We start from the raw sequence: 17,223 nt of genomic DNA, 5'->3' as shown, positions 1-17,223 counted from the left end.
AAACTCTGTGCCTAATATAAACCTGGATTGATGGGATACAGGTTTACGGATTAGATAGCACATTCAGTTACGGTACTCAGACCGCTCAGTAGATACCAATACGCCATCTAGGGTTCTGAGTCAGGTCTGAGACAAAACATGGCTAACGGTCTACCGTTAAGAGGCAACACAACAGGAACATCAACTATGACTGGAGATCAACACGGCTACGCTTCCGCTATCATACGAGGTTAGGTTTCTCGTATACTATGGTTCATATAGTTAGACTATTGTATATCTAACATTTTTGACAATAATTTCTCCAAAACACATCTATAATTAAAAAATAAAAAAGTGTATTGTAGAGTTATTTTGACTCCTTGAATAACAAAAACCAGTTTCGTTGGCGCACTGTTTGCCCATCAACGAATGGGCAAGTTTAATTTTTAAATTGGAGCCTTAAGGCTCCTTTTATGGGAGCCTCAAAGCTCTCATGCCACTTTTTCCACTGATGTGGTAAAAGTGGCAAAACTAAGGGGAACCAAACGTTCGGCTCCCCATATGTTTTATTTTTATTTTTTATTATTTTCTTTAATTTTATTTCTTTTATTAATTTTTTTTTAGTTTTAAAACAATTATTATTATTATTATTATTATTATTATTATTATTATTATTATTATTATTATTATTATTATTATGTCACTTTACATGTTAATCTAAACAGCTAAGTATATATATATATATATATATATATATATATATATATATATATATATATATATATATATATATATATATATATACCATTATTGTGTGGAATATGGTCCACACAGCTGTGTGGACCATATTTTCAAATAATGTACATTCAGTAAACAAAAAATGTATTTTTAACATATTAAAATGTATATTACATTCAAGAAAAATACATTATTTAAGTACTGAAATTACATTATTTTGTATAATATACATTCAATAAACGAATAATGTACTTTTAATATATTAAAAATATACTTTTAGTACTGTGTGGACATTATTAGTGCTTAGCTTGAGCATCACAATTGCTTATTGCAAAAGGCATTCAAAATTCTCGGTTTAGAAATCCAAAAAACTTGTAAAGGTCATTTTTTTTTTTGAGTATTTAATTATTCAAAGGAAATAAAAATTACAAACAATATCTGATTAAATGGAACATTTTTAAAATTCATCTCAGGCTTTAGAACAAACCAATCTTTTTGTTGCTATCTTCACGAAAATAAAAACCAAAATTGGATAATAATTTGATTTACTTTGAGCATGTTTAGTAAATAATGAATCCACCATTTTAACGTTTTGACCAGGGATCAAAACGCTGAAAATGTTATTTGGTTAAATGGCGGTTTGGAGCAGTAGTTTACTCCAAACCGTCAATTTTGCTAACACTGCATTTTGCAACGTTTGCAAATGGCATTTTGGAGAAAGACTTTCTTTTTCCAAAATGCCCTTAACATATTTTTAAAAAACAAAAATTAACTTAAGGGAGCTTAAAAGGCTCCTTAACTAACGGATGGGCATAGCTGTGAGAAGGGGGGGAAATGGAGCCTTGAAGCTCCTTTCCGTTCCCGACTTCTCCCATCGACATGGGATAAGTGGGGAAACAAAAGGGGAGCCATTGTTCTTTTTTCTTTTTTTTTTTTTTTTAATTTTTATTATTATTATTATTATTATTATTATTATTATACCATTTAGGTCATTTTATATGTTAACAGCAAATTTTACCAAATATTTTTTTATAAACCGCTAACATAATTCGCTAGTCAAATCCGCTAACACAATTGGCTATTTATTAATCACTAACTGCTGATTGCCAAACAAAGTCTTTGTATTCTACTAATGGTGTATTTGGAAATTCAAAAAATGACTTCTGGAAGTTATTTTTTAAATTTTCAATGTTTAGGTACTCAAAGAAAATAATCATTCTAGTCAACAAAAAATATTCAATTTGGCAAAAAATGTCTTCCTAATTTTTAAATCGGGAGACATTTTCCGAATTCTTTATTTTCCATTTCTCTCTTCACCTTATTCTTTTTTAAGTTAGTTCCTGGATTACTATTATTACCACCACTACCAGTCTACCACCACACCACCATACCATCACACCACCACACCACCATCATCACCACATATTATTATTATTATTATTATTATTATTATTATTATTATTATTATTATTATTATAACAAATAATAAGTTCATTTTCAAAAAAATGAACAAAACATAAAAAATGCAATTTTTAACTTTCAACTAAACAGAAAAACATATTTTGACATTCAACTAAACACTAAAAAATTAAAATATTTTTTTTTCAAAAAATGAGTCATTTTCTAAAAATTATTTTGTAATTTTTTTTAAGTTTCTAGATGGACTCTAATTTTATTTTTGTTTTACTTAAAAAAAAATTATATATTGTATAGATGGAGAATTAATAGTTTTTAAGAACTAAGTTTTTAATAACTTCCTATTCAATTAACAAAAGTGAACCCAAAAAGAATTTCTAACTTCCCATAAAACAGAAAAGACAAATTTTTATTTTTAGTCAAACACCAAAAAGTAAAAATTCTTTTCAAAATTGAGTCATTAAAAAAAAAACATTTTTGGGGTTTCTAACCAAACCCTAAAAGAAAATTACAGGTGAAAAGACCCAATAATTAAGTAAAATCATATCTAATCTTCATTATAATCATAAACAGATAACCCATGTCCAGAATAACTGAGCCTGTATGCAATTTGGCAAATACAATGAGAATAGCTAACAAGGGCCTAGAGAGAATTTGGTAAGAAACCCCATACACAATTCTATATATATATTTTCTACTTTTCTCCAGCCAATTAAACCAAATGCAGATACTACATTGTAATAGAGCCAGTAGCATTCAAAAAAAAAAAAAAAAAAAAAAAAAAAAAAAAAACCAAATGCAGATGGTTTAAATTTGCAGGAAAGTAACCCTAGTCTCCAATGAATGTAACAACCGAGACCGACGATGGAGTTGGACAGCAACATCATCGATCATTCCTTGGAAGACTTGTTGATGAGCGACTTGTGGATGTGCGGGATCACTCCCCCTCCAGCTATCGTTCCTTTGATCAGGGTATCTAGTTCTTCATCACCTCGAATCGCAAGCTGCAAATGTCTTGGACTGATACGCTTCACCTTCAGGTCCTTGCTCGCGTTCCCAGCCAGCTCCAACACTTCAGCAGTCAGATACTCCAAAATAGCTGCAGAGTATACGGCTGCCGTTGCACCCACCCTTCCGGTTGATGTTGTCCGCTCTTTCAGCAACCGATGAATACGTCCAACCGGGAACTTAGAACATCACAAACATTGCACAATCAGAACAAAACATTACATCATGTGATACATACTGTTAAGAGTCCCACATTGAAAATATAAGAGAAAAAATATGGGTTTATCAGACCGTTTAGACTAGCTAATTAATTGGATTCAGTCATTTAGTATGGTTTGGCCCATGTGCATTATATTATATCCCAAATCTTAGAAGTTCTGTAATGTAGCCGTGCATAATCTTAGTATATAGTAAGAAAGAAGGTTCGTCCCATTTGATAAATCAAAATTTACTAGCATTAGCCCAAATTCCATTCGGAAGAGAGATAGCTCGGGGAATTTAATCATTCTCTGAGGTATTTCAAAGCTACATTCTTCATATCAAATCAAAACATAAATAAGTTGTAGTCAGTAGATTGTTGTCTCGGGGAATTGACAGCTTCCTAGTGGAATATGTATTCACTGGCAGGGGAAGAACTTCTTAGAAGTTCAACAACTTGGTTGATTTTTGTTTTTGGATTTCATTTCTTGACTTTGAAAATAATGAAATAAAAATGAAGCTGATAGATCATGGGCCATGTTAGACAGGCAGCAGTTTTTATTGAGTCAATCCATGGACCTAGCTCACCTTAATACTTTTCAAAGGAAAAAGCTCTCACCAAAAGTAAGACCCGTGAAGAAATATGAAAGATATCACTTCTCAGGGCAGGGAAAAGATAAAACGATGCATTCAAATGAAGTAAGAATACTATATGTGAAAATAAGAAAGAAGCAGATATGTGAGAATTCTTTGAGTACTGCCTCCAAGTCAAAATAATATGTATACTAATATTTCTTTGAAGATGTTTTGCTTTTAAAGAAGCCTTGCTTTACAAAACTTAATACTCTATCTATCAACAATTTACATATGCCCTGTTTGGTAACATAGTTAGTTTATTAGCCAATTTTGGCTTGTTTAAACACTATTAGCTATTTGAATTGGTTAAACAGCCAATATGAGTGTTTGGCTAATCAGCTTATTGCTCCAAAATGCTAAAGTTCAAAAAGCTGCTCAAAGCAGCTTTTTCAAATTATATCTTAAAGGTCATTTTGCATGTAATCTGCTATAAGCTAACGGCTAATTTATTAAACATCTTTCTACAATCATCTAATGCTATCAACTAGTCAAACTAACTAACGCTAAAAGCTATATAAGCTAACAACTATTTGCCAAACAGCCTAATGTCCTCTAATCCGCAAAACAAGTATTCAATATGGTATTCACATCTTACAGCACTCTGCCATTTCCCTTAATAGATAACACCTTAAGGCTTTGAGTCAGTTTTAACTTTGCTAGTTAGAAGCCTAGACATTCTAATTTCCTATTCATGTCCTCGACAAAGCCACAAAGCCCACATCTAACCACAGCTCTGTTGTGAGCTATGGATCCTTCACATTCGAAACCCCATGCAACACTCTCTACAAAGAATTAATGGTCTTGACAAAACCACAACCCCCTAATTACTCTTGGAAGCAGCTAATAATCAATTTTGCTTTTATTTTTGAATAAGTAGCAATATCCAATATCCCATATCAAACAGACCTTTATGATAGTGCATGCCCAGAAATGCTCACTTGCATTAGCCTAACAACCATTACAGAACTCAAAACTACCGCTTCAAAAGGGCAAAGCTCACGTCATAAAACTAAAACCAACAGGGGCTCATCAAAATACCAACTTTAAGCTAAAACGTTAAAGACCCAACAGTTTTAAACCGCCAAATTGTTCCAGAAAACAAAACAAAATTACACATTTAAGCTGATAGATATATTGTACAGGAACAAATGGATTTCAGCTAATCCCAAATTGAAGCTGTAGAATTTAAAGAATCAACAGACAGAAGTCACGTTTTCCACGAGAAAAAAAAAAACAATGATATGGATGAGATATAATAATTACCTGGAGACCGGCACGAGAGGAGCGAGAGATGGGTTTCTTCTTATCCTTATCCTTGTCTTTGTTGGGCGCAGCGGCGGATGTTTTGCCCGTAATCAGACCCTTGGCGCCTTTTCCCGACATTTTTCCCCGGAAATTGCTCGGATTGGAGAGATGGAAATGGCGAGAACAGGGAGGTGTTGATTGGATAGAGGCTCACTTAAATAGCAGTGCAAGACTCGAAGAGCCGAAGATCGACGCAGGAAAGAAAATAATGTCATAGAGACTTGTCGCATGGAAAATATGAGAGAGATTACTCAGAAGGCATAAGGACAATAATACACTTTTCTTTACTTGGAATTAGGGGTGTTAACAAATTAAATAAATAAAATTTGATTCGTGATTTGAATTCGAATATTTCGAATACGAATCTTTTTTCGATTTTTGAATCTTTTTGAATACGAAACGAATTAGAGTGTATTCGATTTGAATAGTATTCGAATATATATATATATATATATATATATATATATATATATTCTATTTAAATATAAATTTTATTACATTTTATCTTAATTTATTGAAGAATTTTGTAAACAAAATAAGTTAGACATTTAGAGTTCGAATATTCGAGTCGAATCGAATATATTCGAATAAACTGGTCAAATCATATACGAATCAAATTTGAAATTCGAATCTTAAACGAATACAAATATGGATTTCGAATATATAATCGAATTCGAATCGAATAGTAAGATATTTAACTCGATTCGATTTGTTTACACCCCTACTTGGAATTACTCGTTTAAAAATGTAAGGAAAAAGTGTCAAATTGGCCCCCTAAGTCGAGTGGATAGTGCAATTGGGTCCCCTAAGTAAAAAAAGCTCAATTCAGGTCCCCTAAAACTGTAAAATTGTTCAATTAAATCCAAGCTGACTTGTTTATCATGTTAAATGCATACGGTATTGACACATGTCCTTATTTTATTTTTTAATTAAAAATATTATTTATTATAAATTAATTAAAATAATAATAATAATAATAATAATAATAATAATAATAATAATAATAATAATAATAATAATAATAATAATAATTATAATAATAATAATAATTCAACGGGTCATAGAAGTGAAGTTTGGAAAGTATATATGACTAGGGATCGAGTCTCACCAGCGACAGTGTGGGAGCAGCCCCTCAAAGTGAGGGGGCTCCTTTGTGCGCAGTAAGCAAAGGTCTAGCCTCTGTAGTTCATGTTCAATTGAGTTACCACGATTTACATCTTTCCAGATGCTCTGTCGAGACAGGGTGTGGGGACCCTTATGGTTGGGGTTCAACTTTTTGAAAAAAAATTTTGTATTACCCATGTGTGTATTAGGCGGCTAATTAAAAGCCATTTTAAATTCCGATTAATAAATCATTGAGAACCCAAATATTGGAGTAAATCTGGAATATATAATTGTTGCAGTCTTTAATTACAAATCTGAAGTAATTTAAATCTAATTAAACACAACCTTTATGAAAAGTCTTTTTGGATTACAAAACTATCGATGCAATGGCTTTTCATTGTTCCAACGCATATTTGGCCTTTTCGTTGTTCTATAACATGCCACCTCTATATAAAGCACTCGAATCATGCAAATTTACTGCCAAATTATTGAGAATGAATTCTTAAACACATGCCAATAGAAGAAGTAAAATTATGTACAAAAAAAAAAATGTCTTCTCAATATGTTCCTGTCAAACAAATCAGTCCATTACACATGCACTAAGAGAGCAATTAGGGTTAAATTAGGTAGAACATATGAAGTTCCAAAAGTTAGAGGATGAGAAACAAGTACTTCGTCACCATCTCAATTTATATGTCTGGTTCAGTTAACGAGGCTTGACTGAATTTGTTTTAAATTTAATTTTTCATAATATTAAGTTTAATATTAGTATACAAAATTTCTATATTTAGGCACTAAAAGTATTATTAAACACAAAAAATTAAATTTAAAAATAAGTAAAAAAATATTAAAGAAAATAAACAAAGAAAAACGAGTTAGTTTGACCAATGAATAGTAAGTATGACAGATAAAATGAGACAGACGGAATAAAAGTAAAGAATTTCTTTTTCACGATGATGAGGTAAATTGATTTTTATATATTTTTTCTGTGAAGTATGATCTATTTGATAAATGTTTGTTGTCATGTGATTTTTTTTTCATATACGACCAGGGAACATATATCCATGCAAATATTTAAAAGGAGGAAGTGGAGAAATACCGAAATGTATTTCAAGAGGGCCAGGTCTATTCAATAAAGAAATCTTAGTGGTGACCAGCTATTACTAGTATAAAACAAATGGACATCGTTATCTTATTAAAAGTTCAACTACAAAACAATGGTCAAAGATAGTAAATATAAAGTGTTCCCTAGTTTTATGTTTCGTCTAAAGAATTTTGTATCTCTGAAAAATCCTTTCGAAGTGAAAGATACAGAGCTATTTGGTAACAAACTTATTTTGTGGAATCATAATAATATTTGTTTTTGCCTAAATGTGTTTAAATATATATTTTGTATACATCAAATCGGAAATGTAAATATAAATCAAATGTCCAAATACATATGACACCGGGGCATACCCCTGAAAACAAAAACACAAATACGAACTAGACACAAGAAAATCAACATCGGCTAACACATTAGACTAAGCCTAACTAGTACGTCATGATGTCTCATACACGCATTCCATGAACGACAAAATCCAAAGCAAAGCACTAAATAAGGAAAACCTATGCATGCAAACTTGAACCCTAGCCAAACACCCCAATGCACGCTCATTCTACCAATGCACCGCACTCAACCTTTAGAATTATAGCTCACAAGATAATGTATGAAGTGTAGTAGCAAAACGTCCTCAAGCGGGGGGAGAATAAATAAAATCCTCCACCATATGAGAAACTCGAACACACGCCAATCGACTCATAATCAAGCTCTCAACCCGTCTAGCCACGAAATCTACCTTGCTCAAATCATGTACCAGAAACATACTTAACCCATACCGCTAAGAACCGGGTCTGCCCACATTTAGCGGGTTGACCCGGTCTCATCAGTCAAACTCCATGCACATGCACCTTCCATCATCAACGGAGATCAAGAACGCGTCTTGCTTCTAATTCCCACAAAATCCGGTAGATACCATAACCAGTCACCTCCCAAAACGGCAATAGCGCGTTACCATCCGGAGACCACCGACGGTCAACGCCGGACAAATCCCCGGAGCTCCGCTGCCACCCACCGACAAGACACCGGCCGGCGGCTGGAGAACCGCCGGTGACATAGTTTCCGCCGGAAAACCGACCAAACTACTACAACCTACGAACAACACTGAACACAAACCCACCTCTCTCCGGAAGCACCGGAAAATCTTCAGACCATCGCCGGAAAAAACCACAAAGCTATCCCTAACGCCAGACCCCATCCAGATCAGTTCCACCACCCCTTCCCTCACCCAAACGCGGACGGCAACACTCCAAAAAGGCCGGAAAAAACAAGGATCATTGGACCGAGGCTGGAATCATCCAAACCATCTCCAATACAATCCAACTCCAGTCACCAACTCAGAGCATCAAAAACCACATACAAGGATCAAGCATGAAGAGGCGAACTCACCGGGAGTGATACTAGCGCCGGAAAAGACTTCTACGATCATACAAACCAAGCAAGAAACCTGAGAAATACCTTCGTTCAAGGGTGGTGATACAGTCAGCGAACTCACCACTTGAACCCCCGTAAGTCGGAACAAATGACTTGAAAGAGATCACCGCTGGAGCAGTTGCCGGCTTGCACAAGTCGCCAAAGGGGGTTGGGGTAAAAAACGCCATCGCAAAGCCACCGGAAAAGCCACACTACTGTTGTCGCCGGAACTCCTCTGACCATCGCCTTCTTATAATCGCCGGAAAAGAACCGCTGCTTCCCCTCACCTCCATATTCCAGAAGGCCGTCAGAGACCCCAAAGAAACGGAGACAGACAGGTCGCCACCGAGCAACTAGCCGCCATCAAGAGAACATCTCACCTTCGTGACCGCATCTCTTGAACACGCCGGTTACCGGATCTTCTTGTCGTCGACGAACCAAACAAAGCCACCGCCAAAGGATATTGTCATTTACGTAAAATCCAAGGGAAGTGGTCAACGCCGGTAGTCTCCCTATCCTTTACGAAAACGCCAAACCAACAAACCGGAGAAATCTAGATTATGAACAGTGTTGTAACTCTTGGACAAAACAAAGAAACGACAAATCTTAATCAAACTTTGTGAACAAAATTAAAAAATCGGTGAAACCACAAGTTTAATCCACTAGGCAGAAACAAAATTAAACTCAGATTGAAATCAAAGTTAATCCGAATCGTTCCAATGGAAGAAACCAGCGGACAGAACTCACAAAGACATTGGCATTCTAGAGAGAAGTCAGAGAGACTTCTCTCTAGAGAGAGAAACACTCTAGCCAACCTACCTATATATTTTGTATACATACATATGTGATAAGAAGAGTTATCGAAATTTGTACTAATAATAAATATTTACTTTAGGGACAACCGTTTAGAGCGCACTGTTTGGGACGAGCATGTTTATGCCATGCTGCCTTATTACAATGCATAGTTGAAAGCGCCCTTGATTGTTGTAATTCAGTTGTGTAGGGCCAAGTTTGTAAATGGTAAGTATTTTAATTATTTACAGTTTTTTTTTTTTTTTTGAGAAAATGGTCAAATAGACCCCGAAACTTTACCCCAAAGGTCAATTAGGCTCCTAAACTTTAAAAAAGTGTAATTCAACCCTCAAACATGTCAAGTTGAGTCAATGAAGCCCAAAAACCAGTAAATGACCTGTTATTACAGGTCATTTCAATTCCGCACGATGAATTCTGGTCATCGGCAAAAAAATTCGGCTACCGACGACAATCCGGCCGCACGGTCGTCTCCCACTAGAGAAGACGACTGGACGACCGCCTTCTTCATTGGAGAAGACGACTAGACGACCGTTTTCTCTAGTGGAGAAGACGACCAGATGAAAGACGGCAACAGATCTGATTGTCTTCTCTACTGGAGGAGACGACCGAACGGCCGTCTTCTCCATTGGAGAAGACAGCAAGATTTGGCCGTCTTCTCCACTGGGGGAAGACGATCGGACGGCAATGGAGAAGACGGCCAGATTTGGTCGTCTTCTCCAATGGAGAAGGCGGCCATCCGGTCGTCTTGCCGCCTTCTCCATTGGAAGACGGCCGGACGGTCGGATTTTATCGTCGGTGGCCGATTTTTTTTGTCGGTGGTCGGAATTCGTCGCCGGAATTGAAATGACCTGTAATAACAGGTCATTTATCAGTTTTTGGGTTTCATTGACCCAATTTGACATGTTTGAGGGTTTAATTGCACTTTTTTTTTTTTTTAATTTAAGTTCAAGGGCTTAATTGACCTTTAAGGTAAAGTTTAGGGGCCTATTTGGCCCTTTTTTTAAATATATATATATATATATATATTTTAAATTCTATTCTATTCTAATAACTTTAGTTTTAATAGTTGAAGTGGGGATTACAAGTTCCTATGATGCTACAAAGTTGTGGTTTAAACACTCTTATAATGAATTTGTTCAATTCAAATCAAAGTAAGTATATGATTCATATATAATAGTTAATTATGTATGGTTTACACTTATTTTTTACTTATCTATTTGTTTTAGATTAGCTACTGAGAGCACTCCTGTTCGCAGTATTAGTACTGCTACAGTTCTGTCACAGTCTATTGGCCTTGGTGATTTTAAAAGTAGTTCTGTAGTTGTCAGTACACTTTCTGACCTGTTTGAGCAATAAAAAGTGAATTTTGTTTATGTTGTGTTTTTTTTTTGAAAGCGTTTATGTTGTGTTAATTTATTGAATTTCATCACTTTTTTTAATTTTATAATTAAATAATGTTATTATTACCAGTTGATAATCAATTTTTTTTTTAACAATTTCTGCACGATGGTGATTTTTATATTCCTGTAGAGATTGTGGGATTGAGGGTTCTAATGACTGGTATTACATCTCTGGCATGTCAATAAGATGCAACAAAAAAGTTATATATACAGGATAAAGGTTTACTGTATTGTGCAAAGTGTGAAAACATTTTATCTAGAAATTCTGGTTGGAGAAGTAACACTAATTTTAATTTTAATTATAAAAGTAATAATCTAGTGAAAACGGTTTAATGAATGTAATTCAACTACTTAAATCTCAATGTTACCTTTTATAAAAAAATAAAAAAATCTCAATGTCACCTACCTAACCGCTACACTAAACTGAGCCTAAATAAGCAAGGGTATTAATGTAATTGCAAACTGTAAAACATAAAGGGCACATTATCGAATAAAAATAAACATTGAGGCGGTTAGTGTAATTCCCAAATTATAGGTTTCCAATCCCCCAAGAAAAGAACAATCTGTAGAATCCAATCTCAATTCCAACCCACCGCCTAATCAGAGCTCTCTCCTTCTTCTTCTTATTCGCCGTGGAACTGTCACCGGAAACCTAGAACCAGGAATCGGAAAAAATGGCAACAGCTGGTGTAGAGAAGACCCGACCCGAATCAGAGAGAGAGGAGAGCTGTTCTGCGAAGCCGATGAAGCAAGGCGAAGGCTTGAGGCAATACTATATGCAGCACATCCACGATCTCCAACTTCAAGTCCGCCAAAAGACTCATAATCTCAATCGGCTCGAAGCCCAGCGCAACGAGCTCAATTCAAAAGGTCAGCTCAAAAAAGCCCTAGAATTATAGAATTTATAATTATAAACATCGACATGTTGGCATATCGATTCAAAGCTTCGAAGATTTGTTTAAATTTGTGATCTTTTTGTTTGTATGTACTTTTTTTCCCCTTCAATTGTATAATGATCCGTATTGGGTTCGAAACAGTAAGCTTAATTTCAGTTAGAGTATCACTTACCCGATAAAAAGTTAACATCTTTAGGACTTTAGCCATATGCTATGTTTTGGATGCTGTAGGTTGTGCTGTAGAAGCGCATGCACATGTTTATTGCTTATATTATATGCAGTTAAAAATTGAGTTGAAAATTTACAGAATTTCTAGATGTTATTGGTTTTATTCCTTTGTTTGAAATTCTTTTTATTGTGTCTTGAAATTTCTTCTAGATTTTGTTTTGAATTAGGCAATTAATGTGTTTTATTCTCCTTTTGGTTGTTTTCGTTGAGCAGTAAGAATGCTGAAGGAAGAGTTACAGTTGCTTCAGGAGCCTGGGTCTTATGTTGGTGAAGTTGTCAAAGTGATGGGGAAATCTAAAGTTTTAGTGAAAGTAAGTTGTTTTTAGTTGCTATTAGTTGTTTTTGTGTTTAAAGGCTATTTGTTTATAAATTTATAAATACATCATCTGAGGTTGTTTGTTTCTTGTTCTGGTGTTCAGGTCCATCCTGAAGGGAAATATGTGGTTGATGTTGATAAGAGCATTGACATAACAAAGATTACTCCATCTACCAGAGTTGCCCTTCGTAATGATAGCTATGTTCTTCACTTAATTTTACCAAGCAAAGTGGATCCTTTAGTCAACCTCATGAAAGTTGAAAAGGTTCCTGACTCTACTTATGATATGATTGGTGGCCTTGATCAGCAAATCAAAGAGATTAAGGAGGTTAGTATTTTTTCCGTATTGTTTAGGTCAATTAATTTTGCCACTTTCCATCATCAGTCACAAGACTCCATTATTCTGTTCTTTATTAACTTTGCACATTGATTATCTGCATGTCGAAATGTCAGGTTATTGAGCTTCCCATTAAACATCCTGAGTTGTTCGAGAGTCTTGGAATTGCTCAACCAAAGGTGTGTAATAGTGAATAGTCTTTCCCTTGGTCTCCATGATATTGGATCCTTGCACTGATGGTCAAAACCTCTAACTTTTTCTATTAAAAAAAACAGGGAGTATTGCTCTATGGACCCCCAGGAACAGGGAAAACATTGTTGGCAAGGGCAGTTGCACATCATACTGATTGTACCTTCATTAGGGTTTCTGGCTCTGAACTAGTGCAGAAATATATTGGGGAAGGTTCTCGTATGGTGAGAGAACTTTTTGTTATGGCCAGGTTTGTTCTTTTCTCTTAGATTAACAACTGTATGTATGCAATGTTAGCTTCCTTATGCTGCGGTTTGATGGTGAAACCTGAAATTGAGGCAAAACAAGGGAATTCATATGAGGAGAACTTTGTCCAATGAAAAGAACATAGTTCTTAAATGTCCCACATTAAAGAATGCTATTAATTTCTTCTTTTTAAGTAAGGATTCCTGTAATGTATTTCCGTCTTCACTTACTTTGGCTTCAATAGGTCATTTACGAGAGGCTTTATTATATGTGATGGTAAACTTGATATGTTTATTTCACAGTCAAGAATAAGAGAGTTTGGATGAATTTGAGCTTGTTAAATTGTTGAGTTAGTGAGTTACCGAGTAAAAGAGCAGGTTGAAAGAAACTTATGAAAAATACTTATACATTATCCTAGGTACTTCAAAAGTTCCGTCTATTTAGCACTAAAAGAGAATGTGATTTAGAACCTGTTGATTAATTTTAATTCTAGGCTAAGTCCGTTCTCAATTGTTTGATCAAGATACTAATACCTTAGTTTGTATGCTTCAGAGAAATCTTGTATGCTTATCTTCCTGCAACTCTTACTAATGTTTTCTTCTCCTTTTGTTTGGCTTATTATGACTTCATTTGAACTTTTTATGGCTTTTTTTGTTGTATGACAGAGAGCATGCTCCATCTATTATATTTATGGATGAAATAGACAGCATTGGATCTGCTAGAATGGAATCAGGAAGTGGCAATGGTGACAGTGAGGTGCAGCGCACAATGTTGGAGCTTCTTAACCAGCTGGATGGATTTGAGGCATCAAACAAGATTAAGGTGAGTTTTAAGAGCTCAGTTAAACATGAATATGATGAACGCTTAATTATTTATTTTAAATTCTACAGTTTTTAACACATCATGTACACACTCTTCAGGTATTAATGGCCACCAACCGTATTGATATTCTGGATCAAGCTCTCCTTAGGCCAGGCAGAATTGACAGGAAAATTGAATTTCCAAATCCCAATGAAGAGGTATGAAATTTTATGATTGTTTACTTGCCCTTGCCCACAATCTATCTCCAGGAACCGACTGAGCTGCCCGTGTTGGCTTTACGATTGTTTACTTATTTCTCTTTCTTTGTGGTATTCATACTGTGATACTAAATTTGATTTGGTTTTCACATTGATTTATACCCCTTTTTGGTTCATTACAACTGATGTGACATTATTCTTTTTCCAGTCTCGCTGGGATATCCTGAAGATTCATTCAAGGAAAATGAACTTGATGCGTGGCATTGACTTGAAAAAGATAGCTGAAAAGATGAATGGCGCTTCAGGGGCTGAGCTTAAGGTGAGCTGTCTATCTTTTAGCCACAATTGGGACATTTTGTCCATTTCACCAATATGGAAAAGAAGGGTCATTTTGTTCCTTAGTCTCTTAGTTTTTATGCTCTGTGCATTCTTGTATCATGTTCTTTACATGTCATGGGTTACCTTCAACTTTGCGAGTTGTGACCTCTATCTGGGTGGACTACTACATATGCTTAGGTGGTACATTGAGGGAGATATGAAATTTGGATGAATGCAGTAATGATATTACATTTAGCACTTTGACATCATATGTATTCCCCTACACTCTATGCATGATAGCAAAAGAAGGGAGAACAAAAAAATGAAGGGGCAACAACCTGATAATAGGAGAATGCATAGATAACTAAGAAGGTAAAGCTAATTTGAATTTTCCATGATACCATAATGTACATTTATCATGTCTGCAGGCTGTTTGCACAGAAGCAGGTATGTTTGCGTTGAGAGAAAGGAGGGTCCATGTCACGCAGGAAGATTTTGAGATGGCAGTTGCGAAGGTGATGAAGAAAGATACGGAGAAAAACATGTCATTGCGCAAGCTATGGAAGTAATTTGACATCTCACCGAGCTTTCCTCGTAGCCGTGTAAGCCCCAAAATGTGTTCATCATGCTGATATGGAAGCACCAGGGGGTTTCATAGCCATTTGAATATTTCTCTTCAAACTTCATCAAATCAGTTTACTTTAGATCCCTTTCTGTTTTTGTATCTGACTGGTTTTCTTTCATAATTTAAGATTTGTGATTCGCTCAAGTAGCATGACATGCTTTTCAGTCTTCTGTTGTCATCAACTGGTAAACATAATTTCAATCCTGAAACACAGCTGTTCTTGAAGGGTTATAGCAGCCTCTCAAGTCGTATGATATAGCTAATATTATTCAAAATGATTGAATTGCTGCAAGATCCATGACTGTGCTTGGCCTCCATGTCATCTATAAAAAAAAAAAGGGAAGTGTCAAATTGCCCCCCTAAGTCAAGTGGATAGTGCAATTGGGTACCCTAAATGAAAAAAAATTCCATTCAAGTTTCTTAAATTGGTAAAATTGTTCAATTAAGTCTAACTTGATTTATTTATCAGGTTAAAAGCATACGGTGTTGACATGTGTCTTTATTTTATTTTATTTTTATTAAAAATATTATTTATTATAAATTAATTAATAATAATAATAATAATAATAATAATAATAATAGTAATTTAAAAAAAAAATACACAGCCGTGGCCGGACGACCACGGCTGTCCTTGAAGAAGGAGACAACCACTGGCTGTCCGGTGTGGACAGTGGCTGTTTTTTTTTTCTTTAAATTTTTAAATTTTTAAATTATTATTATTATTTTAATTTAATTTTTAATTAATTTTTAATAGATAATATTTTTAATAAAAAAATAAAATAAAGACACGTGTCAACACCGTATGTATTTAACCTGATAAACAAGTTAATTTGGACTTAATTGAACAATTTTGCGGGTTTAGGGACTTGATTGGAGTTTTTTTTTACTTAGAGGACCCAATTGCACTATTCACCTGACTTAGGGGGCTAATTTGACATTTTTTTTCCTAAAAAAAAACTATTTTGAATGAGTACAGTTTATAAGACTTCTATTTTTTTGATTTTTTTTTTGAGTAATAAGAAAAGAGTTAATACCCAAAATCGTCCTCGACTATAGTGGTTTTTCTCAATTTCGTCCTAAACGACTTTGGTGACCTAATATCGTCCCAGACTTTTATGTTTCGCTCAATTTCGTCCCATACTTTTGTGTTTTTGCTCAATTTAGTCCCTCCTTTGTTATTCTATCCATTTGGTGTTAAATAAATAGACAATTAAGTAATGTTAATATTGGCATCTCTTTACTCATAGACATGTGAACTGCGAAATCCTTTTTTTTTTTTTTTACGAATTAGTCCCAGAATTACTCCTAAAACTGCGAATATAAAATTTGATTTGCAGGTCTGGGAGTAATTCTGGGTGTAATTCGTACAAGAAAGAGGAATTTCGCACTTCACAAGTTGAAAGTAAAGAGAGATCAATATTGATATTACTGAAATGTCCCTAAATTTAACACCAATTTGACGGAATAACAAATGGAGGACTAAATTGAGCGAAACACAAAAGTCTGGGACGATATTAGGTCACCAAAGTCGTTTAGGACGAAATTGAGAAAAACCACTATAGTCGAGGACGATTTTGGGTATTAACTCAATAAGAAAAACTTATAGCTACTCTATCAGGATTAGGGATGTCAATCGGGCCAGCCCGCTCGATTTTGGGCTAGCCCTGTCGGGTTGTCGGGCTATTTGTTTATTTTTTTTTTCGTGTTCGATTTGACCCTAATCTTAAACTTTGGGTTATCGGGCTAATCGGGCGGGTTGAATCATCTGAACTAAAATTAGAAACTGAAAGTGAGTACCTATATTTAGAGTAGGGATGGCAACGGGATGGACGGGGCCGGAAGTATACTCCCCGTCCCCATCCCTGACGGGAAATTGAAAATAGTCCCCATCCCGCGGGGAATTTGGCGAGGATGGGGAATCCCTGTCCCCGGTTAATTTT

General features: G+C 35.0%; 2 protein-coding genes across 2 annotated transcripts; one reads left to right on the top strand and one right to left on the bottom strand.

The window, feature by feature from the left end:
- Positions 1-2,977: 2,977 nt before the first annotated feature.
- LOC109166591 (probable histone H2A variant 3) lies at positions 2,978-5,493 on the bottom strand. The gene is made up of 2 exons (XM_019315488.1): positions 5,239-5,493; positions 2,978-3,320 (listed from the first exon to the last, which is right to left on the bottom strand). Exons 1-2 carry the CDS (start codon positions 5,356-5,358, stop codon positions 3,024-3,026), a joined length of 417 nt encoding a protein of 138 aa, XP_019171033.1. The 5' UTR covers positions 5,359-5,493; the 3' UTR covers positions 2,978-3,023.
- Positions 5,494-11,630: 6,137 nt separating this feature from the next.
- LOC109166719 (26S protease regulatory subunit 8 homolog A) lies at positions 11,631-15,508 on the top strand. Its single transcript, XM_019315617.1, has 9 exons — positions 11,631-11,979; positions 12,447-12,544; positions 12,653-12,877; positions 13,003-13,065; positions 13,162-13,325; positions 13,987-14,143; positions 14,242-14,340; positions 14,549-14,659; positions 15,087-15,508. Exons 1-9 carry the CDS (start codon positions 11,784-11,786, stop codon positions 15,225-15,227), a joined length of 1,254 nt encoding a protein of 417 aa, XP_019171162.1. The 5' UTR covers positions 11,631-11,783; the 3' UTR covers positions 15,228-15,508.
- Positions 15,509-17,223: the final 1,715 nt, after the last annotated feature.

Source organism: Ipomoea nil, unplaced genomic scaffold, assembly GCF_001879475.1.
Source record: "Ipomoea nil cultivar Tokyo-kokei standard unplaced genomic scaffold, Asagao_1.1 scaffold3104, whole genome shotgun sequence".
NCBI classification, from domain to species: domain Eukaryota; kingdom Viridiplantae; phylum Streptophyta; class Magnoliopsida; order Solanales; family Convolvulaceae; genus Ipomoea; species Ipomoea nil.
The sequence above is the reverse complement of the archived record's forward strand: the minus strand, read 5'-3'. Positions and strand labels throughout refer to the sequence as shown.